The following is a 27250-nucleotide window of genomic DNA, read 5'->3' on the forward strand; positions in this document are numbered from 1 at the left end:
GGCGGGCTTCCTGGGTTCCTCTGACACATACCCTCCATCAGTTCTCCCGCCTGTGTCACGTTTGAGCCCCTTCTTCTGGCTTCTGGGGTCCTCTGGTCCCAGCCCCCCTGTCGTAGGCCAGTCCTACCCCTCGGGGCCACTTGTGCACTCTGGCCAGCACCCCCGACCTGACTCGGCCAGCGCACTGGCCTCACCCCTGCCCTCTGCCCGTGCAGCCCCTCTGCTGACTGCTGCCCTGCCTCACACCTCTTCCAGGCACAGGTCACCCATGTGAGGGCTTCCCCTTCAGGGGTCCCCAAACTCAGGAGAAGAGGAGGTTCCTGCAGTCTGCTCTGGAGTCAGTCCCTTGGCAGCCCCGCCCCCCTTGCTCTGTAGTCATCCCCCTCCTCTCTCCATCCTCCCCTTTATGCCCTGGTCTGTACCCTTCCCCACGTTGACCACTGGAGGGAATTACCTAGGACTGTGCCCAGGGGGAGAGAAACAAACTGAGGTCTTTGTTGTGGGTACCCTGATTCCCAGACATGGCCCCCAGGGCTTACCTCTTGGGCTTCCTCCTGGAAGCGGGAGCCCTCATGACCTAGGGAGGAGCTTGTGCCCACCTGGGGTTGGCAGCACAGCAGGCGTGGCTTTTAGGGAATGCGAGGCCATGCGTGTCATAGGCGGTGCCACCACCCATGCCTCAGGACCCAGAGTACCCCAGTGGGCACCTCTTTGTCTTCTGGGATCCAGGCCCTTGTCATCCCCTGCAGGGGCCCTTGTTGCCCCTGGGAGTAGTTCAGCGTCCCTACCTCTGGTGCCGCTGACTCAGGTGGATGGCTGCCAGGCTCCCTGGCCGGCTGAGCAGGGAGAGGCGGGAGCCTGCGGCCTAGCCCCTTTGTGCAGATGGGAAGACTGAGTCCCACAGGTGCCACAGCTTTGGGGCCGGTGTGCATTTAGATTAGAGCTGTGTGTGGGGCCCAGTTTCCCCTGATCTCACTAAGAGGCGGGGCTGTGGATGGGAGGCCGCTCGCCTCAGTCTCCCCACCTCTGCAGTAGGCAGCCCGACTCCACCGCCCGCACGTCTCCTCGCCCTGTGGGCCGGGGGCCTCCTGGCTCTGCCCATCCCCACTGCTGGCCTCTACACCTGTCTCCCTCGGGCCCATCCGGCTGGGGGAGGAGGAGCCCTTTGAAGTCAGCTGGAGGTGCTGCTTTGATGGGGGGCCCAGGCTAATGCGGAGGCGTCCTCTTTTGAAGCACCCAGACTCCCTGGAGCCACTGCGGGGAGGGGGTGCCCGAGTGCCAGGCAGTGCCTGTGGCAGGGACCGGGACCAGAGCTTCGGCATCCCTTTGTCGGGCCCTGCTTTCTGGTGGGATGGAGGAGCTTGGACCCCAAGAAGAGGGCCTGTTCTCCTGTGGGCGGCGCCTGAGTGTGTGAAGTTTCTGGATTTATAAGGAAGTTTTACAGCCATGAGGTCATTTCGCTGCCAGAATGGGCCAGGAGGCTGGGGGCATTTTTGTTCCCACTGCTCAGGTGAGAAGCTGCGGCTGAGGGCAGAGCTCACGGGACAGGAGCAGGGACGGCAGGGCTGGGCCCAGCCCCTGAATGCCCTGAATTAAGCACACGCTGTGTTTGGCTCAGTCCCTGGAGTTTGGGTTTTAAGTGTCCCCTCTGTGCCAGCCGGCTGTTGGGTTCTGGAAGCTGGGCACTGTGTACCCAGACATCGGCTTGTGGGGGGCGTCCTGTGGCCAGGCAGTGATGGGCCAGGTGCCCTGTGTCTTGGTGGGCAGTGTGGGTACCAAATCCAAGTTAGGGGGGAATTGGGCAGCCCTCTCCAGGGAGGTGGCAGCTGAGCCTGGCTCTGAAGGGCTGGGCAGGAGTTGCAGGGCTTGGGGGGTTCTGGGGGTGGGGAGGTAGGCAGTGCTTTTTAGGCGGCCAGAGCCTGGAGACAGAAGGGCGGAGCTTGTTTGGGGAACTGAAATAAGTCAAATCATACACTCGCGAAGGAGGCCTCTGGAAGCCCCGGAGGAGTCTTTTGGCCAGAGGGTGAGCAGGACTGAGTTTGGTGTTCTGGGGGACCCAGACAGGTGCGAGGAGCCCTGGCAGGCCCTCCGCAGGGGAGGCTTGTGTTTGGGGTGCGTGGGGCTGCCGTGGCCGGGGGCTCCATCACAGTGGCTTCCTGTGCCCAGAGGAGCCTGGATCTGGAAGGCAGGAGTCTGTGGAAGGAAGAAGTAGGGAGCTTAGCGGCGGGGGGCCCCCTGAGGCCCCTGTGCGGGTACAGCTCCAGGAGCCAGGCTATGGGCTGGGGGTAAGGGAGGTCAGCCAGAAGTGCTTCCCCTGCAGAAGGGCTCTTCCGGGCTCTGGGCTGGGCTTCACCCCGCGGGGCCCCTGCCCATCATGTGACCCCCTTGACCTCAGTCAGGTCTCAGGAAGTCTTGAGGAAGTGGGGTCTTGGCACCTTGGATCAGGCCTGGGCACTCTGGTGGCCGGTGCTGCGGGAGCCCGTGGCGGGGTCTGTGGACTAGGTGGGGACTTCGGGGGCCCAGAGTAGACAGTGGTGTCTCACTGGCTCCATGAATGGCTGGGGCGACATGGCCCCCAGAGTGGCCTGCTGAGATGTGGGCGGGAGTGTCTGCCCATCATGTTTTCCCAGTGACCTCTCTGTGGCCTACTTCTCTGCTCGTCTGAGCGGGAAAGGACCAGAGTGAGCGAGAGGCTGAGATCGGACTATAGCTTGGGTCTCCTGACACTCTGCCCAGGGCTCTGTCCCCTGCACTGCTTTGCCTGTGGCAGGTGGGGAAACTGAGGCAGGTGGCCTACTTCCGTGCATTGCCTGAGAGAGACAGGAAGTGCAACGGGAGGGTCTTTTCGTGGTTGGTATTTAGAGCTCTTTCTTGCTTTCTCATCTCCAGGGCAGATTGCTTCCCCAGCTAATAACTGCCTGAGGGCAGGGGCTGTATGTATACCCAGGCCCTTCCTCCCATCTTCTCCTCATCCCTACCGCAGAGGCCAATGCAAGGGCTGCTCCCCTGGGCTGCGTACTGGCTTGTCCTCCCATGTGTCCATCCAGACCTACCCAGAGTCAGGTGGAGATGGGACAGTGGGGCCTCCAGCCTGAGGGAGCTTCCTAGGCCTCAGAAAAGGAGAGTAGTGGCCTCTGTGGACCGTAGCTGCTCGGGGAGGAGCTCTGAGCTCCACAGTCCGTACTTCCCAAAAGGAGTTCGTTGGAGATTAATGCAAAAAAAAAACCCTTTGAATCAAAGAGATTGGGAAATGTTTAAATGTGTTTAACACAGCTGGTTTCTTTCTTGCAGGACTTCTCAGAGCCTTTAATTGCTAATGTGTACAGGGAAACTTTTTTTTTTTTAAGATTTTATTTATTTATTCATGAGACACACAGAGAAAGGCAGAGACACAGGCAGAGGGAGAAGCAGGCTCCATGCAGGGAGCTTGATGCTGGACTTGATCCCAGGACCCTGGGATCACGTCCTGAGCTGAAGGCAGACACTCAGTCACTGAGCCACCCAGGTACCCCTGGGTACAAGGAATCTTTAAAAGAGGAGGAGACTGTTAAGCCCTGTACTGCTGGTGACCAGAAACCAGTGTGGGTGGGTGTGACCTTGTGTGTGTGTAGCTGTTCGTGGCTTTGCTGGTGGAAATGTGGACAGAGGGTTAAGAAAGAGCTCGAGCCTTGGACTGGGGCAAGTCTGGGTTTGAATCCCAGCTCTCCTGCTTCCCAGCTGGGGGGCTTCGGACAAGTAGGTTAAGATTCCAGAGTCTACCTCTGGCTGGAAATAGAGTGAGAGCAAGGGCACCCTCACCCTGGGGGCAGGCCAACAGGGTCCTGCCCTGGTCTGTTCCTGGCAGGTGCTCACTGAAGTGGAGGTTCTCAGGGGCTGCTGGGGTTCTCTCAGTTGGGTTCAGAGGCTGCAGAACCTGTCCTGAGGGCGGGTGTTACGCTTTCTCTCCTTGGAGCAGGCCTGCACGGCCTGAGGTCCTGATGCTGCTTAGGGTGCTAGATGGCAGTTCTCTCTGCGCCCACCATCCCCCCTCCTCCCCCTAAACCCAGCTTGGGTGGATGGTCCTCGCTCAGGGGGTGTCAGCCTCTGTTGCTGCTCAAGAGTCCCTGACAGCAGTTTTTAGGTGTGACCACTTTTAGGCCAGGCCGCTCCCAGGGCAGAGTGGGGGGCCAGGGCTCACAACAGGGTCAGGGTGGTGGGGATGGGACAGACATCTTGGCCCTTGCTGCCAACTTGATACTTGTCCTCTCCACTTGGGTGCGCTGAGACAGGTGCAGCCTCGCACCCTTCCTGCATTACCCCCTAAAATCCTCTCAAGGCCCTGCCTGGTCAGGACATAATTTGCCCTTTTTTCAAATGAGGGAAACTGAGGCACAGAGAAGGTAAGGAGCTTTCTCGGGGTTGTGCAGCTGAGATGGGATGGACTTTGAGATGTCTGTCTGTCTTTTTTTTTTTTTTTAGTTTATTTATGATACAGAGAGAGAGAGAGAGAGAGACAGAGACACAGGCAGAGGGAGAAGCAGGCTCCATGCACCGGGAGCCCGACGTGGGATTCGATCCCGGGTCTCCAGGATCGCGCCCTGGGCCAAAGGCAGGCACCAAACCACTGCGCCACCCAGGGATCCCTGTCTGTCTTTTTTAAAACAGGTTTTATTTTTTAGGTAGTCACATACATACTTACATGTGTTCACACACATACCATTGAACGTGCCAGGAGCACGTCTTTCCATGTTAGCATATGTGTCACCTTAATTTTCAATTACCTTCTATTGCCCTGAGTTTTTCCAGTAGAGTCTCTATTTTTTAGTTTATTTATTTATTTTAAGGTTTATTTCTTTTAGTGATCTCTACCTCCAACATGGGGCTTGAACCCATGACCCTAAGATCAAGAGTGGCACGCTCTTCTGAATGATTCAGCCAGGCGCCCCAAGTTTTTAGTTTATTTGTTTATTTTTAAAAAGATATATTTATTTATTTTAGAGAGGGGCAGAGAGAGAGGGAGAGAGAAACTCGAAGCTTAGCACAGAGCCCGACAACAGGACTCGATCCCACAACTCTGAGATCAGGACATTAGCCAAAACCAAGAGTCAGATGCTCAACCAACTGAGCCACCCAGGCGCCCCTATTAAGAACTTTTATTTGCACAAGCTACATTATGACAATAGAAACAAACTGAAGATTCATTCACTCTGTGAAAGCAGCAGTTTTAGGTATACTGCGTCCCGGGTCAGGCATTACCCATTCTGGGCACTACTGTTGCCATGTGGATTTCCCCCCCAATCCCCCAGGACAGCAGAGTTCAGGCTGCTGCACCCTTTTTGAGAGCTGCATAGCATTCCACAGTAAGGCTCTGTTGTGATTTATTTCACCAACTTCTAAAGGGTAGACGCTAGACGCATGGTGTTCTTTTGCTGTTGTAAGTAATGTTGCAATGAGTAATCTTGTACATGTGTCATTTTACATGTGAAAGTGTTCGTAAGATAAATTACTTGGAGATTTATTACATCAAAGGTTTGTGCATGAGTGATTTTGTCACATATGACTCACTTGCCCTCCCCAGAGGGCTGAATCACACTCCTGCCAAGGCTCAGTGTGAGCACCTGTTTTGCCGCTGCCTGTAAATGTTCTATAAATACTTTGATCTTTGCCAATCAGATAGGTAAAAATGATTTTCTTTTTTTTTAATTTTTTTTATTTATTTATGATAGTCACAGAGAGAGAGAGAGAGAGAGAGGCAGAGACACAGGCAGAGGGAGAAGCAGGCTCCATGCACCGGGAGCCCGATGTGGGATTCGATCCCGGGTCTCCAGGATCGCGCCCTGGGCCAAAGGCAGGCGCCAAACCACTGCACCACCCAGGGATCCCAAAAATGATTTTCTATAGTAGTTTTAATTTATATTTCTCTTACTGTGGGTGAGGTCAGCTTCTTTCGAAAGGTTTAGCAGTCATTTGTATTGCTTTTCTGTGCACTTTCTGCCCATACTCTTCTCCCATTTTTCTCTTGGGTTATTGGTCTTTTTCTTATTGATCCATGGGAGCTTTTTACATATGGGGGAGATTAGCTCTTTACAATAAGGGTTGCAAATATTTCCCTCATTGCTCAGTTTTGGTCTTATCTTTTGGTTTTGCTCTTAATAGCTTTTACCCTGCAGTAGATTTTTCAAATAAGTTTATTTATTTATTTACTTCTTTTTTTTTTATTTTTTTTTTTTTACTTCTTATTTTTAAGTTCTATGCCTGGCATAGGGCTTGAACTCCAAGATCAAGGGTCGCATGTTCTACCGACTGAGCCAGCTAGACACCCCTGTTGTAGATTTTTTTTTTTTAATGTAATTGAGTTGACCAGTGTTTTCATTGTGACTTTTCAGTTTTCTCTCAGGTCAGAAAGGACTTACCCACTATGGCATGGTTATGAGAACTCTTTCATGGTTTCTTGGTCTCTTATCTTGGTGTGAATGATGAATCCAGCTTGTTCGATCTCCTCTGGGCTTTGCTCCCTCTTTATATATTATTATTTTTTAAAGGTTTTATTTATTTGACAGAGAGAGAGGGAGAGCACAAGCAAGGGGAGCAGCAGAGGGAGAAGGAGGCCCCCTGAAGAGCAGAGAGCCTGATGCAGGACTTGATCCCAGAACCCTAGGATTGTGACCTGAGCCAAAGGCCAGTGCTTAACCAACTGAGCCACCCAGGTGCCCCTTTCCTGCCTCTTTAAACAGGTTCCAAGCAGAGTAGTGACATTGTTCTTGCCCTCTAGTTCACATGGTTACTCTAGGTTATATCTGCCTCTGGGTGTGTGAAATGGATTTCTTCGCCCACCTCCCAACCGCATGCATGCCTCCTCACTGTTGGACCTACTGTCTGGGTGGGGCCCTGGGAAAAACATGAAGTTGGTGGGAAGACCACTGTCCTGCCATCGTGGGCCTCACCTGGCACCAGGTAAGGTCCCTGAAGGCTAGAGTAGCCCTTTCTGTCTGTCCTTAACAAAGGGAAAGAGATCAGAAATGTATTAAAGGCAGGCATGAATGTGTTTTCATTTTGAAGGGGGAACTTAGGGGAGTGCTTAAAGGAATGAATCACTAATGGTGGAATTTCAGGCAAGAGCCAGGGACAGTACTGTTCTTTCCAACAGTCCTTGGTTGGATCGATTAGTCAGTTAAGTACCGCTGCCTGGGCACTTACTGTGTGCAGACGCCTGGCAGAGAGGGCCATGGAGGCCTCTGCCTTCTGGGAACTTGTGCCTGGGGCATAGTTTCCTCTTTGCATCTGGCCTGGTGCCTGACACATGGAAGGTGCTAGTGCAAATCCATTAAAGGAATGAAGGCATGGATCTCTCTGAAAATGCATGGACAAATGGATACTTTCTCCCAGGCAGTCACTATCCTTAGAATTGGCAGGGGAGATAGTGAAGTGGGTTTATTATCCCTGGCAGCTGGAGCCTTGGAGGTAAGGGGTCAATGAGGTATTTGTATTTTTAAGGAGGGACTGACAAGGCGAGGGCTGAATCCAGGGGAGAAGTGGAAGGGAGGACTTCAGGTACAAAGAATAATCCCTGCCCCACCCTTTGAATGAGCCCTGTGGGGCCGGGTGACAACACCCAGGCTATCCCCTTCAGCTTGTTGTCCTTCTCATTTTATGATTCAGACTCCACGCCCAGCCCAGCGCAGGGCCAACCATTCCTTGGCGAGGAGGAAAAGCCTGGGCCCAGGTGAGGCCCAGGACTTGCCCAGGGTTATAGAGCCAGCTGGCGGCAGAGCTGGGGCTGGAACATGGGTGCTGAACCCCAAGAATGATGGGGAACCAGTGTTCCCCAGGAGTTGGCCAAGTCGGCTGGTGATCAGAGGAGAGCAGGGCGGGGAGCTCACCCCATTAGGGGACTTTGACCTTTGCCCCTGCCTCGTGGCCTCATAGGCTTGTCACCAGGGGGTGGTGAGATGAAGTAGAGGCCTCCTGGGGGGGCCCTGCCTGCCTCATGCTTCTGTCTCTCCCATTTGGACCCCCTGGCTGGGCTTCCTCGGCTCCGGAAGCTCAGCCTTCTTTCCAGGTTCACCCTCTCTTTTGTGCCCACAAACAGATGGTTGGCCATCGTGACCCGCACCCACTTGTCCCACAATTTGGCTGTCAGTGCCCCGTGTTTATTGATGAGGAGAACCGAGGCCTAGAGTGGGACCCGGGGACTTTAGCCCCACTGCTCCCGGCTTGCCGGGGGCGGGGAACAGAGCTGGGGGTTGAGCCCTCACCCCTCCCACCCGAGCCCCCCCTTCCCCGGGCTCCCTGCCCCGGCGCTTCTGCTTTTCTGAGGAAGACCCTTCCCGCGCCCAATGGTCTCTCCCTCCCCCTTCTAGAGAGAGCTGCCCTGCTCGCTGTCTCCCTGCCTTTTCTGCCTGGTTCAGGAGTCCAGCTGGTGGCTCATCTGTGTGGCCACCCGTCCATCTGTCTGTCCTTCCGTCTCTTCCACGAGCAGCTGCCAGGGCTCAGCCACGGGACACAGACCCGGACCCTCCCACGAGAGTTCGGTGAGGCCGGTGCGGGGATGTCTGACAATTGGGACCATTGACAGGCGTCTGGGGAGGTGGGGACGCTCCAGGAGGACACGTGGGGACGGAGGTCAGGCCTTGGGAGAGCCACGGCTGGAGGCCCGAGAGGCTGGCGGCCGGGGCAGTGGGGCTGAAGTCCCCGGGTCCCGCCGCCCCTCCGTGCCAGGACGGCGCTGAGCGCAGCGGCCTCTGGCTCCTTCACAAGGCACCGGGTCTCCCGAGGGGGGGGCCTTAATGTGAGACCCCTGAGCCAGTAAAGGTCTGCGTGGGACCCCGCGGGGAGGGACCCTGTCCGTGGAGGGAGCTAGTGCTGGGTCTGCGCTCTGGGTTCTGGGCTGCAGTGGCATGGTCCCCCGGTGGGCTTGGGGGCAGGGGCTGGGCCTAAGGGGCCCCGGGCGGGCGGGGTGGGGGCCTCTCCTCCAGCCTGTCTGCCCCTCCCACACACCCCAGAGCCCCCACTTCCTCTTTCTGAAGCCACCAGGGCTCCAGGGCCTGCTGGGCTGGGCCAGAGGAAGCCAGCCTGGGATTCCTGCCAGCTGCTTGGGTGAGGAAGTGGGTGCCCTGTCTGTCTGTGAAGGCCGGAGGTGATCTAGAACTCCCCAAGGGGTGTGGGAGCCCTGGGGGTGCTGCTGGATCAGCCAGTTCTGCCGGGGGAGGATTTCCTGAGCACCTCTGAGGGTGCAGTCCTGCACTTCTAATTTGAGGTCCTGGCTCTCTATTTCCGGCAGCTTCTCTGGCTGAGGAACCTAGACTTGCCAGTCAGTGTTTGGCAAGGAGACAACAACAGTCCTGCCTCAGTTGCAGGGAAGGGAGGAGAGGGTGTGTGTGGGTAGCTCAGAGGGCTTCCTGGAGGAAGTGGTGCTCCTGGATCTTGCTGGCTCAGAGCAGACTTCTTGACATGGCTGTCTGGCCTTGCGTCTGTGAGGCAGACGGGGGGGACCTTGATGGAGTCCACTGCGTCTCCCACCCTCTGTCCTAGGATTTGAGAGGGGAGGGCAGGAAGGGGTTCTGTGGTTGTCAGCACCGTGAGGGCGTTGAGCAGGATGAGAGGTGACCAGTGTTCAAATCCGAGCGCTCTTTTGCTAGCTGTGTGACTTCAGGAAAATGACTGAACCTCTCTGTGTTCCCACATCCATAAAATGGAAGCAGTAGTCCTACTCCCTTGCAGGGCAGGTGTGCAGAGTTAGAGCCCACAGCACGGGACACGCTGTGAGTGCTCACTAGACTTTGTGTATGGCATCACGCACCCCTCTCTAGCATGGGACATGGGGTTGCAGGGGGCGCAGAGCCCACCAGGCGCGCTTGGTGGGGCCAGGGGATGAAGTGGATTCCCTTGAGATCCATTTATACCTGAGTATGCCCCTGGACTCCCTAATTCCTCCTGCAGAGCTGAGTCTCTGGAGGCCACTGAGAGATGTGGGGAGTCCCCTTGCTCCAGCCACCTGCTGCCCTAGGTCCTGTGCAGAATGGCTGGCCCTGGGCTGTAGAGTTTGGGACATGGTGAGCGAAGTAGGAGGGAAGGCGGCTTCGCATCCTTGGCCCAGGCCCGTCCAGGAGGACCAGCCTTGTCTGCAGGGACCCACTCTCCAATCTGAGCTAACTCTGCCCCCTGACCCTGGACTCTGCCTTTTGACCCTGGACCCTGCCCCCTGTCCTGGACCATCAGGGAGGGTTCCTGGGTGCAGTAAACTGGGGCAGAAGGCCCAACATGAACCTTGGCACTCGGTTGCAAGCCACAGAAACTCAAACTGACTTGAGCCCAAAGAGGCATGCCGTTTGGTGCGATTAAATTATCTGGAGGTTGCTTGAGCTTCATTCAGGCAGAGCTGGATCCAGGGGCGTAGGGAGGGATTTTCAAGCCTCTGTCTCTCTCCAGTTTCCTGTGCTGGCTTCATTCTCGGTGGACTGTCTCTTGTAGTGGCTTCAAGTGGCTGCCAGCAGCCGTAGGTCACCAGCAAGAGAGTATCTCTTTCCCGTGAGTCAGCACGAGTCCCAGAGAGCGTTCTCACTGAGAGGAGTTTGGTCACAGCACCGTCCCTAAACCAGTCACTGGGGCTTGAGGGGGACGATGCTGATGAGCCCACCTGGGTCTCACGGCCCCTGAGCCAGGGGACTGACAGTGGGAGAGACAATCCTGGCAGAAGGAGGTTCCCCTCCTCTGTAAAATGGGGCTGCTTGCCCTGCTCCCTACCAGAGTGATTGTGAGGTGTGAATAGCAGTGAGGGGTCCCTGGCCCCCCTGGACTGTCCCAAGTGCCTATCTCTGCCGTCGGTATTTTTGGACTTCAGACAGAACCAGAGGGGCGGGGGTGAGGGTGTGACAGGGAGGTAGGGCTTCGCTTGACCTGAGGTGGGACTTTGAGCCCAAAGGATTGCCCACTCATGGAGAAGATTACCCCGAGAGGTGATGAGCTTCCCGTCACTGAGGTGGGCAAGGTCCTCGAGGCTGCAGGGTCATTTGTTGGACACGTGGCGAAGTGGTTCCTTCATCCAGGGCCTTCATCCAGGGCCATAAGGCCTCCCTGCCCTCCCAGTTGCCAGCTGCATCAGCAACCAGCAGAAGAACAGGTGATTGGACAGAGGCCTCAAAGCCTGCCCACAGAAGCAGGGGGTCTCTGTGTCTGGTTTTGGGGGTACTGCTGCCAGGGAGCAGCTGGCCTGTGGAGATGCTGCCAGGGGGCTCCCAGACTACCTCTCCAGGAGTGATGAATGCATCTCTGCTCCCAGCCCTGTCCTGCCTTCTGTCCCAGGAGCGAGACCAGGCCCCCACATGGGCTGAGGTCCCTGTGCCCAGGGCTGTCTATTGTCCATGTTCTCTCCCGCCTGCTGTTGCCCAGGAAGTGGCCTAATTAGATCCCCAAGAGCTGTGTTTACCAGGCCTGGGTTCCCACGGGCCCCCGGGAACCTTCCAACTGCTCCTTCCCTCTCCACTCCTGCCTCAGCCAGCTTCATGCCCCTGGAAGGGCAGGTCAGTTCTGGGGTGTCCTGGACGCACCCAGCTCTGGTCTGCGGGCTTTGCCTGGGGGAGAGAGCACCTGTGGGGAGATGCTGTCCCGGCCCCTTGGGGTTTCTCGGCCTGGCGGTCTGGTCCTGGCCCACCGGAGTGTGGCAGCAGGCCAGAGGGCCAGGTGGTGTTGCGTATACTTGAAGCCCAGGCCTTCCACCAAGGAGTTCCAGCTATGTGACCTTACGTGCACCGCTCAACCTCTCTGGGCTCAGTTCTGTGTCTGTACCATGGCTGTGATACCTTGGCCTCCACAGGTTCTGAAAATGAGAGTGGATATGTGTGCGTTGGCCCCTGGCATGACAGTGTTTCTGCTCCTGTGACTGTAAAGAGCTGGTTCAGGGGAGCCCTGCACTGGGGGCGTCTCAGGGCAGGGACCTTATCTTGTTTTGTAAACCCTGCAACACAGGGCTAAGCGTGTGTGGTTAGTGCTCAAAACATGCTTCGGGTGGAATTGAAACTGGTTAGCTCAGAGTTAGAGGTTACTAATTAGTGGGGTGCATAACTCGCATTTTTAAATTAGCTGCCAACACGCATAAGTGGATATTTCATGTAGAAGTCAGCTCTGCCGCCTAAGCACTTCAGGCACTTTGGGAGCCCTGGGCCGAGCCCCCACAGAGTTGCCCGGGTTAAACAAGTGCCAAGGCTTATGGGCACCTGCCTGGACCTGGAGGCAGCAGAGGGGTCCAGGACCCCTGGCCTCTGTCCCCTCAAACCCAAAATACGTTTTTTTTTTTTTTCCCAATTTGGCCCTGGAATTTGTGGAATAGGAGCTTGCAGAGGTGTCTGAGGTGGCTCTTGGGTCTAGGGTGGGCACTCACTGCAGGGCTTCACTCCGGCTCAGGGACTCTGGGGACCCTTCTCTTCTACCTCTGGGGGCTCTGGACTGCCTTTCCTTCACAGCTTTCTCCAGGGGCCACTCGTGACAGCCCTGAGCCTTCCCACAATGTATGGCCTCCCTGCCCTCTACCACCTGCCCTGTCCCAGTTCCAGGCCTCGAGGCAGGTCTGGAGAGAGTGGGGGGCCTGGACTCCTGGGCTGGGGCTGCTCCCTCGACACAGGTTCCTGCTGGGAATGTGGCAGCTGCCCCCAGACCCCAGTCCGTGCATGTAGGGATTGTACATTATTCGGTAATTTTTCCTCTAGGGACTGGGAGCTCCAGGGGGAGAAAGGGCTAGCCTGGCACATGGGAGGTGCGTGTGTAGTGGGCCTAGTGTGCTGCAGGCACGATTACAGGCCTTTTTGGAATAAATGAATGAGCCAGTGAATGACCGGTGCTGGGGAAGGAGGGAGTGCATCTGGGCTGAGCACTGCAAGCCTGGCACCCACTCCCAGCTTGTCATAAACGGTCTGCTATGTTCCCTCTCTGAGGCTCAGGTTCCATTTCTACAAAGTGGAGTTTGCAAACTTCTTAAATTCTTGTCAGTGGAAATTTAAAAAAAAAAAGCATTTAAATAATGAAGTCTTAGGAGGATAATTAACACGAATGCAAGGGCTTGCTCTGGGTGTAGCAGGCGTGGGAGGTCCAGAATGCAACTCACCAGAAAGCCCCAGTGATCGAGTAAATGTGATCTTTGCGAAAGGACCATTTGAACAGAAGAAAGTCTGAAAATAGACACCATGTGCACATCACTTGACTTACAACAAAGGTGGCTTCACTGAACTTCTTGAGGGAGGAATGGTGGCTTTGCCGGAAGCTGCTGGGGTGGGGGGGTCCCTCCACGGGGATCCCACCTGTGTGCAAGAAAGGGACAGAGGCTGATCCCTGCCTCATGCCACACACGGAAATTCACTGGGATGGATCAGAGATCTCCATGTGAAGGAAAACCCATCAAACTTGGAGAGCAGTGCTGTCCAGTGGGAGGTTCTGGATGATAGAAATGCTCTCTATCTGTGCTGCCCAATAAAATAGCCACTAACTGTGTGTGTGGCTCTTGGGCACTTGAAATGGGGCCAGTGTGACTGCTGGTCTGAATTTTTATTTTTATTTTTTTAAAGATTTTATTTATTCATGGGAGAGAGAGAGAGAGGCGGAGACACAGGCAGAGGGAGAAGCAGGCCCCCCACAAGGAGCTTGATGTGGGATACAATCCTGGCCCTCAGGATCATACCCTGAGCTGTAGGCAGATGCTCAACCGCTGAGCCACCAGGCATCCCTGAATTTTTAATTTCATTTTTAATCCAGTTAAATGTAGCTGCACGTAGTGACGTGTGGCTGGCGGCTCCAAACGGGACAGTGCAGTTCGAGGACACACAGGGGCTGGCTGTGCAGGCAAAGCTTTAAATAGGACCTAGAAGTTAGGTTTGGGTTAAGGTTGGTGGATGGGACCCAGGGGTGGTGAGGCCTGGCCCCTGCTCTCCCTGATGGCTCCAGCTGTCCTGGCTAAATCCCGGTCTGCTTTGTGTCTCCGCAGAGCGGAGGACCCCGCGCGTCTGGTGAGCTGGCCCCGATGCCGAGCACGAGGCCCGGGGGGCCGTGAGCAGGCCTGGCAGTGGAGCGGCCCGGGCCCCGCGCCGCCCATGGGGCTGCAGGCCCGCCCGCCAGGCCCCCCGAGGCCCGAGGCCTAGGCCCGCCAGGGGTGGGCAGACAGATGCGCCCCGGGCCGCAGGGTCTCCCGAGTGGACCGCCGGGCCGGGGGGGCCGCGGGGGAGGATGCCGGCCAAGGGGCGCTATTTCCTCAACGAGGGTGAAGAGGACCCTGACCAGGCTGCGCTCTACGGGAAGTACCGCCTCACCAGCCAGCACGGGCCGCTGCTGCTCACGCTCCTGCTGGTGGCTGTCACTGCCTGCGTCGCCCTCATCATCATCAGCTTCGTCTGCGGGGTGAGTGGGGCGGCCCACAGGCGGTGGTTGGGAGCCGGGCCTGGGAGGCCTTGGGCAGGCCTGACCTCGCTCAGCCTGGAGGCTGGTCTGCGAGGTGCTCCGTGGAGTCGCTGGGCGGGGGGAGGCAGGTTTTTCATTTTCATTTAATTTTGAAGTCGGGGGTGGTTTTAGATGTTACATTAATTTGGCCAAGGAAACTACCCTCCCTTTTCCCCCAAAACAAACTTCAATTGTGCTGAAGACCTGGGGGTGATGGCCCCTGTGTGGCTGCTCCCTGGCACTCCTCCTCCTAGAGCCCGGCTGTGGTCCCGGGCTCCTTCCGAACACCGCTCTCCAGGCAGACGCCGCTAACACCCTCCGTGACCTCGGCCGCTGCCTGCGTGTGGCTGTTGAGGGCTCGAAACGTGGCTAGTGCGACTGAGGAGCTGACTTTTTAATGAATATAAAATCAATCCAGAAAAAGCACACATGCCCAGTAGCTACTGTGTGGAACAGGAAAGTTCTAGAAGAAGACGTCTGAGCCTGCTGGCTATTAGCAGGGCACTGTGTGTAACGTGGCCGGCCCTCAGGGGCTCTGTCAATGCTGCCTGGATCTGCATGGCTGTAAACTGCAGGACGTTTGTTTGTGCGTTCAGCAAAAGGCTCCTGAGTGCCTACTGTGTGCCAGCCCCCAGGTCAGCCGCTGTGCCCACGGGGCTTCAGGGTGCAGGGGGAGACCAGGTGCTGGCCCAGCAGGGACTCACGTCTCCTGGTCACCCCTTCACGGTGTCACGCCTCTACCTTTGCTCCAGCTCATCCCCTGTCTGGGGCGCCTTCGGTTAGCATCTCCTCCATTCACTCTGTAACAGTCGGTGCAGTGGCCTGTCCTGCAGCGGGCTTGCCCAGCTGTGCCCCTATACTGTCCTCCCACGGGCATGTGCGGGGCACCCTGGGAGCAGAGGGGGCCTGATGGGGAGGGCTCCACAGGGCCTCTGCGCTGCACGGGGACTGGGGGAAGGTGCTGGTGGAGGCAGCCCTGGCCAAGACAGTGCAAAGCCCAAAGGTGAGGAAGAGTGTGGTGCTCGGAGGGAGCACTGACCCCACCCGTGTGGAGGAGAGCACAGGGGACATGGCTCGGGGCAGGACGGACAGGCTAGCCTGGCAGGCTTTCCAGAGGGGACGACGCCTCACTGGGGAAGGCTGTGGCATCTCCGTGTGTGTTTGCTCTGCCCAGGACCCCTCTGGACACCAGGCTGTCCTGGGAATGGCCTTCTTCACATTTGCCGCGTTTGTGGTTCTCTACGTGTTGGTGTACGTGGAGTGCCTCGTCTCGCGGTGGCTCAGGGCCTCAGCGCTGCTCATCTGGGTCTGCCTCATGATGCTGGGCTACATGCTGGTGTTCGACTCATGGATCAACACAACTTCTGTGCGGGCGCAGGTAATGGGGCCGGGGACCCTGGCGTCCCCTGGGGGGCTGGGTGCCACCAGCCAGCGGTGCACTTGGCAAATCCTGCCCTCCCTGGGCATCAGGTCCCTTTTGGAGACAGGGCTCATATCTGGTGTGCTGGCCTTGGGCCTTCCTCCTCCCACCGGCTGTGGTTCTGCCACAGAGGGTGGGCGCCAGGCTGATCTTGTCCATTCAGCTCTCTGAGCTGGACAGATGTCTGGCTGGAGCATTGAGGGTAGACCCTCGTTTAGTTGGAAATGACACTCTCCAGCTTGGAGGCAGAAAGGCACACATTGGCCCACATGCCTGGAAAGGCTGGGACCAGTCAGGACTGGTTAGCTCTAGCAGGAAGGCCAGGTCCCGATTGCCCTCCCTCTGCTCTGTTTTCCTCTGTGCCACTCCGTTTCCAGGCAGGCCGTCCCCAGGTTGGTCACGGATGCTGCAGAGGCCTGAGGCTGCCTGCCCACCGGCTTATCCATCTCAGCTACAAGAGTCCTTTCTTGACCAGCTTGAGTCACCCTGACCTGACTGGTCACTGTTGCCCAGTGCTGGCACCCTCTGATAGTGGGCTGGGTAGGCTGAGGCACGGGAAGGCCAGGCCCAGAGGGCTGGGAGTGGGTGCAGCTGCGCCACTGGAGGTGGCAGGTGGGCAGCTGGGCCCCGGCCTTCGGGTGATCACCATTCCTGTCGCTGGAGAGCCCCAGCCATGGGTGTCAGGCGGCAACTCCCTGGGTCACCAGGGCCTGGGGTCTCACTCCTGGGGAGGCCTGGCCTCAGCCTCAGCTCATAAATCAGCTCAGGAAATGGTGGCTAATATTGGCTGGGTCTGACCCAGAAGTGGAGTTTGGCTTTCCCAAGTTCCGTTGCGTGTTGGTCACTGTCCCTCACCACATGGGGAAGGAAGGGGCTGTGCTGGGGGCAGGGGCTCAGAATTCGGGTTTCTGGGGCTATTCCCAGAAGATGAGAGGGTGCAGCAGGGGGGTGATGTTGGCTCCATCTGGGTCTGGGTCCTACGGCAGGGGTGTTGTGGCCAGTCCCTGAGCCTCACCGATGCTCTGCCCCCAGGTACCCTTCTTCCTCTTCATTGTCTTTGTGGTGTACACACTGCTGCCCTTCAGCATGCAGGGGGCCATCGCGGCAGGACTAGTCTCCAGCATCTCCCACCTCCTGGTGCTCGGTGCTATCATGGGGGCCTTTACGGCACCCAGCATCCAGGTGGGACTACAGGTAAGGTGTGCACAGGGGCAGGCAAAGGCCTCTGGGCAGGGGCTGTGGCTTGGGCCTGAGGATGGGGGGATGTGTGTGGGTGAGTTGGACCTGAGGCCTCAGCACCTCCCAGTCTGGATGGGGATGCCCGGGAGCTGCAGAGAAGGGCCTGAGACCTGGTCTTATAGTCACAGTGACTCTAGGGGACCAGAGCCTGTCTGGGCTTCAGTTTTCCTGCCTCCCTGCGAAGGGTGCCAGGCTGAGCAGGTTGGAGGTCAGAGAATGCAGATGGGGTGCCATTACCAGCCCGCTGAGGGGTGCTGCTGGTACCCCAGGGCGCAGGCCGGGCTGAATGCTGAGCCCGCCCTTGGCTCGCCCCCAGCTGCTGGCCAATGCTGTCATCTTCCTGTGCGGGAACCTCACGGGTGCGTTCCACAAGCACCATATGCAGGACGCCTCCCGAGAGCTCTTCACCTACACTGTGAAGTGCATCCAGATCCGTCGCAAGCTGCGCATCGAGAAGCGCCAGCAGGTACGGTCTCTGCCTTCCCTGGGAGCCACTGCCTGGCCCTCCCAGGCCCTCCCAGGCCCCACGCCCCGCATCCTTTCTCTCTGCACATGACACACTGAACAGCATGTGCGTGGGGCACATGGCTGGACACCCATGCCAGCCTCACCACAGGGGCCGCCGGGGACATGGGAGGTCGTGTGTCTGGCTGGGTTGGTGGCAGGGCGCAGGCCAGCAGAGTTGGAGAGTACTGTGGGCAGCGCAGGTAGGAACATGGGGGAAACAGGCCAGGTCACCAAGCCTGGGGCCTGACGCCTCCCCGCCTGTCCCTCCCCACCGGTGCCCAGGAGAACCTGTTGCTGTCGGTGCTGCCGGCGCACATCTCCATGGGCATGAAGCTAGCCATCATCGAGCGGCTCAAGGAGCGCGGGGACCGCCGCTACATGCCCGACAACAACTTCCACAGCCTGTATGTCAAGCGGCACCAGAACGTCAGGTGGGCAGCTGGCCAGCCCTGTGTGGTGGGCTCCCCAGGAGGATTGGGGGAGGCAAATCCATGCCTCAGTCTCCCTGTTTGTTTTTCCAGGGGGTGGGATCAGATCAGATTGGTGTCAGGGGGATCTAGTAGTCCCCTAAAATTGTAAAACAGCATAAGTATGACTTTGGGAGGAAAGAGGTCCTTTCAGATGACTCTGAAGGGGACACAGGCCCCCCACAAAAGAGGTGAAGTCTCCCAGTTCTTGGTGGATTTGAAGGGCCTACAGAATCTTACTCGAAGGCACCAGCCTCTACGAACCAGAGGCGTGGGTGCCATGAGCTTGTCTGGAACTCACGGACTCTCGAGCTGGGCGGTCCGGTGCACACTACAGCTCTGGCTTCCCAGAAGGCTTCAGCCCCGAGCATCGGTTTGCTCATCTGTGGGATGGGAGCTCTACTGGGGTAGTGTGTGTGGGTAAAGCATTGGGCGGGAGCTCAGCTCAGGGGAACATGGAGTCACGTCTCAGCACGGGGTTTAGTTGTGAAGTCTGGGCAAGGGTGAAGGCCCAGGTGTGGGGAGGACATTCCAAGGCGCCCCAGCCTGCAGTCTGCAGCGGTGGGGGCCTGAGGGCGGCAGTTCCCAAGGGCTCTGCAGCTCTGAGGCTTGCTGCCTTTTACTTAATGCCAACCCTCTGGAACGTTAATTCATCCGTATGGCCCGGAGCTTCTTTCCCATCCCTCCGGAGGCTGAGGAGTGGCCGGGGTGATTGAGGCCAAGGCTGGTGGGTGCTCAGGGGCTTCCAGGGATGTGGCTCTGACCCCCTGCCCCCACCCGGCCCCCAGCATCCTCTATGCTGACATCGTGGGCTTCACACGGCTGGCCAGCGACTGCTCCCCCAAAGAGTTGGTGGTGGTGCTGAACGAGCTCTTCGGCAAGTTTGACCAGATCGCCAAGGTGAGCCCACAGGCCTTTGTGCCGTGCCCTTGCCCCCTGGGGATGACGTGTGCCCAGTGCTGTGCTGGGGTGAGCGTGCAGAGGCCCTGGCTGGACTTCAGCACCCAGTCAGCAAATGCTTCCGGGTGCTCCACCGTGGAAGTGAGGTTGAGTGGTGGCCACGGCAGCCAGAACCCTGTCCCCAGAGAGTGGGGCCAGTGGGGAGACTGCCAGCACACACGGGGGCTTGCACAGGGGCTCAGGAAGGCTGCCTGGAGGAGAGATGCCACCATCTCCCTGCACAAGAGCAGCAGAAGCTGGGGGAGCTGGGGAGGACCGCGCAGTGCAGGCCTCGCCCGCAGCCCACCTTCTGACAAGATCTCTGGTGAACCACACACGTGTTAAAGTTTGAGAAACCTGGGTGCCTGGGGGGCTCAGTCGGGGAAGCATCTGCCTTCGGCTCAGGTCATGATCCCGGGGTCCTGGGATCGAGCCCCAGGTCCGGGCTCCCTTCTCAGCAGGCAGCCTGCTTCTCCCTCTCCCTCTGCCGGCTGCTCCACCTGCTTGTGTTCTCTCTCTCTCTCTCTCTCTCTCTCTCTCTCTCTGTCAAATAAGTAGATAAATGAAATCTTTAAAAGAAAAGTAAAGTTTGAGAAACCTAAAAAGATGCTGAAGAGGAAATGAGTTCTGGGCAGAGGGTACAGCATGTGCAAAGGGCTGGAGTAGAAAGAAGCCGCTGGGGGCCCTAGGAATGAACGTGACTCACTGTGACTGGGTAGAGTGTGAGGGGGACAAGGTGCCAGGGGCAGACATGCAAGGATTTGGGGCTGAGGTCAGGAGAACTTGACCCGAGGAAGCTGGGGAACATGGCAGGTGCCGAGCAGGGGAGGGCATTGGGTGAAGGGGGTTCCCAGGTGCAGCTGAGCAGGGTGCGGTCTGGAGAGGGCAGGGCTGGGCTGGGATCTCAGTGTTTGTCTTCTTGGGCAACATGGGGCCCGGGAGGGGTGGTTGTGTGTGTGTACACGTGTGCGTGTGTGCGCTCATTCATTAACTTGTCAAATGGTCGTGAGGCCTCCCACGTGGCATCCTTGAACTCCAGTGGGGCCTTGGGCCTGCCCTGTATGCTGTGCGCTTTGAAGAGGGCTGTAGGCCGCCAAGGGGGCCTGGGGGGCACCTGGCCCAGCTTCAGGTGAAGACAGGCTGAGTGGCGGCCACTAAGTAGAGACCCGAGTGTTAAGATTTAAGGCCGTGGCAGTCTGTGCTGGCCGCGTTGGCATCATGTACAAAGTGTCAGTGAAAGCCCACACCTGTGCCCACACCTGGGGGAATGTTGAAGCGCCTCTTGGGGAGAGAATTCTCCATGTGTGGAGAATCAGTGGTCTGGACCCTGGTGGGAAGCAAGTTCAGGCTTGCTTCCCACTAGGAAGACTTTCTCGTGGTCGGGGTTGCCCTGTTTGAGGAGGGACTGCCTCAACAGAAGTGGCCTCCATCTTAGGGGCTGGCCACTGCGGGGTGACCAAACTGCAGGAGGACGCTGTGGCCAGGGGTGCCCTGGAGTGCTGTCCCTCAGGTACTGTGGACCGAGTGACTCAGAGGGCCCGTCTCGTCTGGAGCCCTCCCTTAGGAGCCTCCCTCCATGACGTCCTTTAAACCGGCAGATGGGGGTTCCTGGTAGCTGGGCCATGTGTGAGCTAGAGGCCTGGCCTCCGGTCAGCCACGGCCCTTCCCCTGCCACCAAAGCCCAGGGACCTGCCCTGTCCTCTTGGACAGCCCTCCATCTGTGGCGGGGGCAGGAGGCAGGATGGGGAGAAAGAGGCCTCCTGGCCGGAGTGTCTAGTCCGTGGGTGGAGATGGACAGGGCCGGTCCCAGACTTCTCTCCTATGAGCAGTCAGATTCCAGACCCGGGGCCGACTCTCCCGGAGGCACCTTCACTGCATCTGGGCCCAGGACCTACTGCCCCCAACACACTCATGCGGCTTCCCCGGTTTCCAAGTGGCAGAGTGGACCTGTCAGCTGTGTGGAGGAAGAGCCTGGGGAACGCGGCCTCCCCAGGTCCCTGGAGGGCAGCCCGGCTCCAGGGGGCCGTCCCATGCCTGGATGGGGTGGGGGTCAGGGCGGCTGGAGCCCCGAGCCTGTTTGTGGACATCCAGGCCCTCTCCAAGGTTCTTCCTACTTTCTAGAAAAGCCCGTGTCCTCTCATCGTCTGCCAGGCTATTCAGAACGCAGCATGTGGCAGGCGGGGCCCCACGGGAGGCAGCTGGCAGGCGCCCAGATGAGCTCCCTGGAAGAGGGTTTAGTGAAGGGGCTGCTCAGGGAGGCTGGGCAGGTGCAGGGGCCTCCTGGGAGGGAAGGCGCCCTGCCCGGTGGTCCAGGTGGGCGGGGAGGGGCTGGATGGGGGATCTGGAGACACGGGCTAGGAGACGCCGGCCCTTAGGGGCCCTGCAGGAGGGAGCTGGGCATCAATCAGCACCCCAGCCCTAGCTTCCCCCCCACACGGAAGGCCTCTGTGAGGGGCGGGGCTTGAGCCAGCTTGTAGCTCCTCCTTCAGGGTCCCTAAATGCCCATCCCAAGGCCACCTTTGCCGAGGGCTAACAGAGAGTGGCCACAGTACTACCTCAGGTGGAACCCCAGAAGCCTGCCTGGGCCCCCTTCCCTCAGGGGCATTTTCCTATATGGCCCCAGCCTCTGTCCTCCCTTCCATCTTTCTGTTATCTCCCCACTCCCCAGACCCTGCTGCTTTGCATCCCTGGCAGCCAGCCATCTCTCCAGTTACCTGGACACCTGCTGGCCCCTTGGCTTGTGGCACCTGCCACCTGTCTTCAGGTCCCCTATGTCTTCCACTCCAGCTGCATGGGCTGCTTTGCTGGATCTCAAGAAGCTTTCTGCCCACAGGGCCTTTGCACATGCTGTGTCTTTTATCTTCCTGGAATACGCTCCCTCAGATACTGGTGTGGCTTGTTCCTTCGGTTCCTTTGGGTCTTTCCCAAATGTTACCTTTTCTGGGAGGCCTCTCTCCCCCCACACCCCTGATTGTCCTCCTTAGCACTTATCACTACCACGGGTCTGTGGATTTTATTAGTCTAGTTTAGCATCTAACTGCCACTGGCATGCGAGCCGCATGTTGTAGGGAGTTTTGTCTGTTTTGCTCAGTGCTGTGTTCCGGTGTCTGGGGCAGGGCCAGGTGCTCAGTACACACTTCCACACTGCAAGGTGGAATGAGGCAAAGACAGCATCTCCCTCAGAGAGGGATGGTGACCATCCTTAGTAACGCTCGCTTTCATCCCTGGTGCTTGCTTAGGGGTGCCTCCTGGAGAAACCTTTGGGTGGGCCCAGAAGAAGCTCCCCTGGAGGAAGCCTCTGGAAGGAGCTGGAAGGAGTCTGGCTCCCTCTGAAGGGTGTGGGGAGGGGGGCTGGCCAGTGTGCACCCTGGTTCTCAGCTGTCTGCCGACCAGGCCCCTGCTCACCTTGCCCCCGCAGGCCAACGAGTGTATGCGGATCAAAATCCTGGGAGACTGCTACTACTGCGTGTCGGGTCTGCCCGTATCCCTGCCCACCCACGCCCGGAACTGTGTGAAGATGGGGCTGGACATGTGTGAGGCCATCAAGTAGGTACCATGCACAGGCCCGGGGGGCTGTGCCTATCCCCATGACGGACCTCCTGCTTCCCAAGGCGTGGTAGGGAACACACTGTACCCAGTTTGCAGATGAGGAAGCTGAGGCTTGGGTGGGGATGGCTTGCCTGGGTCACTGGGCAGCCCTGGCTGGGACGGGGTGACTAGACTGCTCTGCCCAGGCAGGTGCGAGAGGCCACGGGTGTGGATATTAGCATGCGAGTGGGCATACACTCAGGAAACGTGCTGTGTGGTGTCATCGGGCTGCGCAAGTGGCAGTATGACGTGTGGTCTCACGACGTGTCCCTGGCCAACAGGATGGAGGCAGCTGGAGTCCCGGGGTGAGGCTCTGCGGGACAGGGGTGGGGTGGTGGGGTCAGAGGCTATGGGCCAAGTCAGGGCCAGCTGAAGGGAGGTCTGAGTGGGGTCAGAGATGGGAGCAGTGACCTCGATGCGTTGGGGGAGCATCTGGGCTCTGCTGCCTGGCCCTGCATGCTGTGCAACCCCCGGGCGGGTGCCAGCCTTCTCTGGGCTCTGCTGCTCTGACTCGGGTCTCCCCCAGCCGGGTGCACATCACCGAGGCGACACTGAACCACCTGGACAAGGCGTATGAGGTGGAGGATGGGCACGGGCAGCAGCGGGACCCCTACCTGAAGGAGATGAACATTCGCACCTACCTAGTCATCGACCCCAGGGTACGAGGGCTCAGAGGCAGGCGGCGGGCGGGGTGGGCTGAGGGGACCCTGGGGGGCCCAGGCCCTGGGGCAAGACCCCACAGAAGGGGAGAGTTTTCCTCTTCCACGCGACTTCTGAGAAATAGGAGTGACGACAGTGCTGACCTCGGGAGGAGGAAGGGCTGGTCAGCATGAGGCACTCACCACAGACTGGGCACCTCGTAAACATTCTAGAAACGATAGTCACTGCTAGTTGATTTTCCAGGGCTTGTCACTAATTCCCTGGATTTTGAAAAGACGCGCTTTGGATAAAGACTCGGGAAAGCGGGGAAGGGCCAGGGGGCCGCGAGGCAGGAGCCTCGGTGCGTCGCGGGTCCTGCTCCACCTGCTTGGAGGCCCCACTTTGCTCAGGACCCCGTGGCGGAGGCCGCTGCTGAGCTGCTGTGGGGCCGCTGGGCCCCGGGCCTGCCCGCGCCCACACAGGCCCTTCTTTCCTGCCGCGGGAGGCCAGCTCGTCTGGCGGCCTCGGTGAATCATCCTTGGGGCTAGCTCAAGAATGTCGGCCACGACGGGCTCTTTCCAGCTCCTTCTCGCTCTGGCCTTGGCCGTCCTGTCCTCCGTGCTGGCCCGACTGCCAGTCTCCGGGGGAGCGGAGGGCCAGCCGGCAAGCCTCCCCGGCCCCCAGATGTTCCCCAGGGATGAGAGCTGCCCGGTGCCCTCCCCTCCCCAGCTGGGCCCTGGGCCATGGATGCTGAGCTGGCATCCGGGGAACCCTTTCTGGGTACTGGCTCGCACCCCACGGCTCTGGGCCCTGCCCTCATCTCTGACCCACCCCACCCCACCTTCCTTCCTCCTGAGTGCCCGTCACTCCAGCCCCTGTCCCTCCACTGCCGGGCTTCTTGTGCCGCAGGACCCTTGTCAGTGCTGCTGTCTCTGTCCCCAGCCCTCTTGGCTCGGTAGCACATGCTCCCCTTCCTTTATTCTCTTTGCTTGTTTATTGTCAGTGTGGGCTCCCTGGGGTGGGCCTGGGGTGGGGGAACCTCTTCTGCAGGCTGCGGTCACCATGTCTAGAGCAGTGCCTGGCAGTGGAGCAGGTGCTCCGAGAGCTTGTGTACAGATGAAGCGGAGCCCCGGCCCTGCACTGCGGTGGCAGACAGGCCCCCAGCCCTGGCCCATGGGGCCGCCCCTCAGCAAGGCCGCTCTGGGACTCGTAGGCAAGCTTCAGTTGCAGACCAACGACGAAGACATTTTTATTTTATTTTATTGCATTTTAAAAAAGATTGTATTTATTCATGAGAGACCTACAGAGAGGCAGAGACACAGGCAGAGGGAGAAGCAGGCTCCCTGCGGGGAGCCCGATGTGGGACTTGATCCCAGGACCCCGGGGTCACAACCTGAGCCAAAGGCAGATGCTCAACCACTGAGCCGCCTGATGTACACATTTTAGCATGTGTGTCTTTTGTGCAGGATTTAACTGGGCATCCTTCATTTTTTCCAGCCACCCTACCTTCCCTGTATTTGTCGAATGTCATTTGTTCGCATAGTTGAAAATTCAAAAACCCCAAAGGGGGGGTTGTAGCCAGTCCCCATCACGTCCTATCCGCAGCCGGCACGTCCCTTCCGACTGGGGTTTCCCTCCCACAGGGATGTCGATGTCTATGTGAGTAGTTGAGAGACTCCCATCGCCCTCACGAAGCCCAGGTGCCTTGCTTCCTTGGCCTGACGACGTATTTTGGAGGCCCGCCCTGTGTGTGCAGAGGGGCCACTGTACGCGTGCTCAGGCGCGCGGATCTCCGGTGTGGCCGTGGCAGGTCTTCCCCAATGTTGGCCTCCGTAGGTGTGACGACACCTGGGGGATAAGCCTCCAGAGGTGGCAGGGGGCAGGGGCGGTCACCTGTAGCTGGTGGAGGTCTGGAGGTCGCAGGTGCCCACTTTGGAACAGGTGCCTTTTTACTCAGAGCCGATGGATCTTTAGTGCACATTTATTTCTCTGGGGGCCCCGGTGTCTGAGAAGTGCTAGCGACCCTGACCTTGAGCGCAGGGTGCTGCATGGACAGAGTGGCCGACCAGCGGAGGGGTGACCCAGCATGTGCCTCCGCCCCCAGCTCCAGGGATCGGGCCTGTCACAGAGCCTGGGTTCCAGCTGTCCCCGCCGGCCAGGCAGACAGGCGCATTTCAGGCTTTAAAAATGTTTCTATCCTGAAACGAGGCCAGAAGCTTCCAGGAAAGCTGCCGCCTGTGGCTTAGCGAGTGTTTGTGGCCGTAGGTGCTGGTCCTTGTGGGCGTTGGCAGGGACCCAAGGGGACAGGGACTCCGGGAAGGCAGAACCCTCGGAGGGTAGGGAGACTTGGAGATGGGTCAGGCTTGTCTCCGGCGGCCTCGGCGCCCTCTTCTCTCCTGCCCGTCCTCCCAGTAGGGACCGTCCCCAGCTGCTGTTCTTAGGGGGAGGTGGTGGCGCAGGGGGCCCTGCAGGAGGCAGAGGCTGGCTGAGCCACCCTCTCCCCGACCACAGCAGGCACATGGCAGGTAACGGTCCCTGCCGCGGCGTGGGGGCCACACGAGTGGAACCCCCTGGAACACTGCCCAGGGGCGGGGCTGGCGCTCTGCAGGCCGGCTCTCCGCCTCTCTGGGTTCCTGGCCGCACTCCTCTTCCTCCAGCTGCTCCCTTTGGGAAGGACATGTGCCGACCACATGTGGGTGGGCCGGGTAGGCTGCTTGTGGCTTTCCTGGGCGCTGTCTCCCCGGGGTGTCTCTGGGGGGAGAGGCCAACGGGCTTTCAGGCCCCAAGGGGTCCACAGAGCCTCATGGGGCCGGCGGGGCCTCTGGGCTGAGGACTTTCGCTCCATCTTTCCCTGGGGAGGCTGAGAAGGGTCTGAGGGGCCATGCACAGTTGTATGTGACCCCTGATCTCCCGGCCACCTGGGAAGGACAGGGCCTGTGCCCAGACCTCCCCGGCAGCCCAGCCAAGGCGTGCACTGGGCCCCAGCCAGTCCCCAAGGGACTGCAGACGCAGCGGCATCTCTGCCCTTCTCTCTTTCCACCAGCCTGGCCAGCAGCGCTCTGGGCATCATTGCGTTTCAGGGGGAGCAGGCTGGGGGCGGGTGGGGAGCCCCTTCCTGGGCCGAGAGGGAGAGGACAGGCCGGGCCGTGTCTATGTCTGCCTGCAGAGCCAGCAGCCGCCCCCGCCCAGCCAGCACCTCCCCAAGCCCAAGGGGGACGCAGCCCTGAAGATGCGGGCGTCCGTGCGCATGACCCGCTACCTGGAGTCCTGGGGGGCCGCGCGGCCCTTTGCGCACCTCAACCACCGTGAGAGCGTGAGCAGCGGCGAGACCCCGGTCACCAGGGGTCGGAGGCCCAAGGTAGGCCCATCCTGTCCAGACACCGGCCCCGCACGTCTGAGAGTGCGGGAGACGAGAGCCCCCAGTCCTGGGACAGACGGCGACATCATATAGCGGTAATAACGTTAGCATAACTGCCCCCCACTTCCCTTCCAGACTATTCCCCTGCGGCGCCACCGGACCCCTGACAGGTACGTGCACTGTCCCCTTCTCTCTGTTGACCATGGCCTGCTTTCCTGGCCAAGTCCTGATCACCCCCGTAGGGTCTGCCCTGACCATCCTCTGTCCGGGAGGGCAGCTCAGAGGGGGCGGCCCTGACCATGCAGGTTGCTGTGGCCTGGAATCAGGACTTCATGAACACCAATGGCGCGCCTGTGGCTACGCAGCCCGCACCCCATAGCGGGGGTGGTGGGTGGTGGGCTTTGTGCTGCGCTGCTGGCCAGCTGGGCCTGCTGCTCGATGCTGGGCCGCCGCTTGCTCTCCCTGGGCCTCGGTGGAGCCCTCCTGCTCCTCTGCCACCCCACATGAGGCTCTGGGGACCCAGGCAGGTGAGCCGGCTCGTGTACACTCCGGCCCTTGGGCAAGTGGACGTGGTCCTGGGCTGATTGTGGGTTTCTGATCCAGGAGCGCATCCCCCAAGGGACGGTCGGAGGACGACTCCTACGATGAGGAAATGCTGTCAGCCATCGAGGGGCTTAGCTCCACGAGGTGCGACCC

General features: G+C 59.0%; 1 protein-coding gene across 6 annotated transcripts in view; it reads left to right on the plus strand.

Annotated features, from left to right (window-relative positions):
* The window catches only part of ADCY7 (adenylate cyclase 7), a 55798-nt gene that overhangs the window by 15797 nt on the left and 12751 nt on the right, over window positions 1-27250 (plus strand). For 2 of the 6 annotated variants that reach the window (XM_055331210.1, XM_055331215.1), the window contains exons 1-13: window positions 1086-1510; window positions 13949-14358; window positions 15572-15775; window positions 16850-17011; window positions 17373-17522; window positions 17846-17994; window positions 18819-18930; window positions 22388-22515; window positions 22704-22862; window positions 23084-23216; window positions 26363-26554; window positions 26690-26724; window positions 27158-27241. In XM_055331210.1, coding sequence (XP_055187185.1) covers window positions 14188-14358; window positions 15572-15775; window positions 16850-17011; window positions 17373-17522; window positions 17846-17994; window positions 18819-18930; window positions 22388-22515; window positions 22704-22862; window positions 23084-23216; window positions 26363-26554; window positions 26690-26724; window positions 27158-27241 — 1679 coding nt within the window. In that variant the 5' untranslated portion in view covers window positions 1086-1510; window positions 13949-14187. Of the gene's footprint in view, window positions 1-1085; window positions 1511-1974; window positions 2024-8339; window positions 8511-13948; window positions 14359-15571; window positions 15776-16849; window positions 17012-17372; window positions 17523-17845; window positions 17995-18818; window positions 18931-22387; window positions 22516-22703; window positions 22863-23083; window positions 23217-26362; window positions 26555-26689; window positions 26725-27157; window positions 27242-27250 lie in introns of those variants that run through there. The other 4 variants (XM_055331211.1, XM_055331214.1, XM_055331212.1 and 1 more) reach the window with 3 other exon arrangements.

The sequence above is a fragment of the Nyctereutes procyonoides genome, unplaced genomic scaffold (assembly GCF_905146905.1).
Source record: "Nyctereutes procyonoides isolate TBG_1078 unplaced genomic scaffold, NYPRO_anot_genome, whole genome shotgun sequence".
Lineage (NCBI taxonomy): Eukaryota > Metazoa > Chordata > Mammalia > Carnivora > Canidae > Nyctereutes > Nyctereutes procyonoides.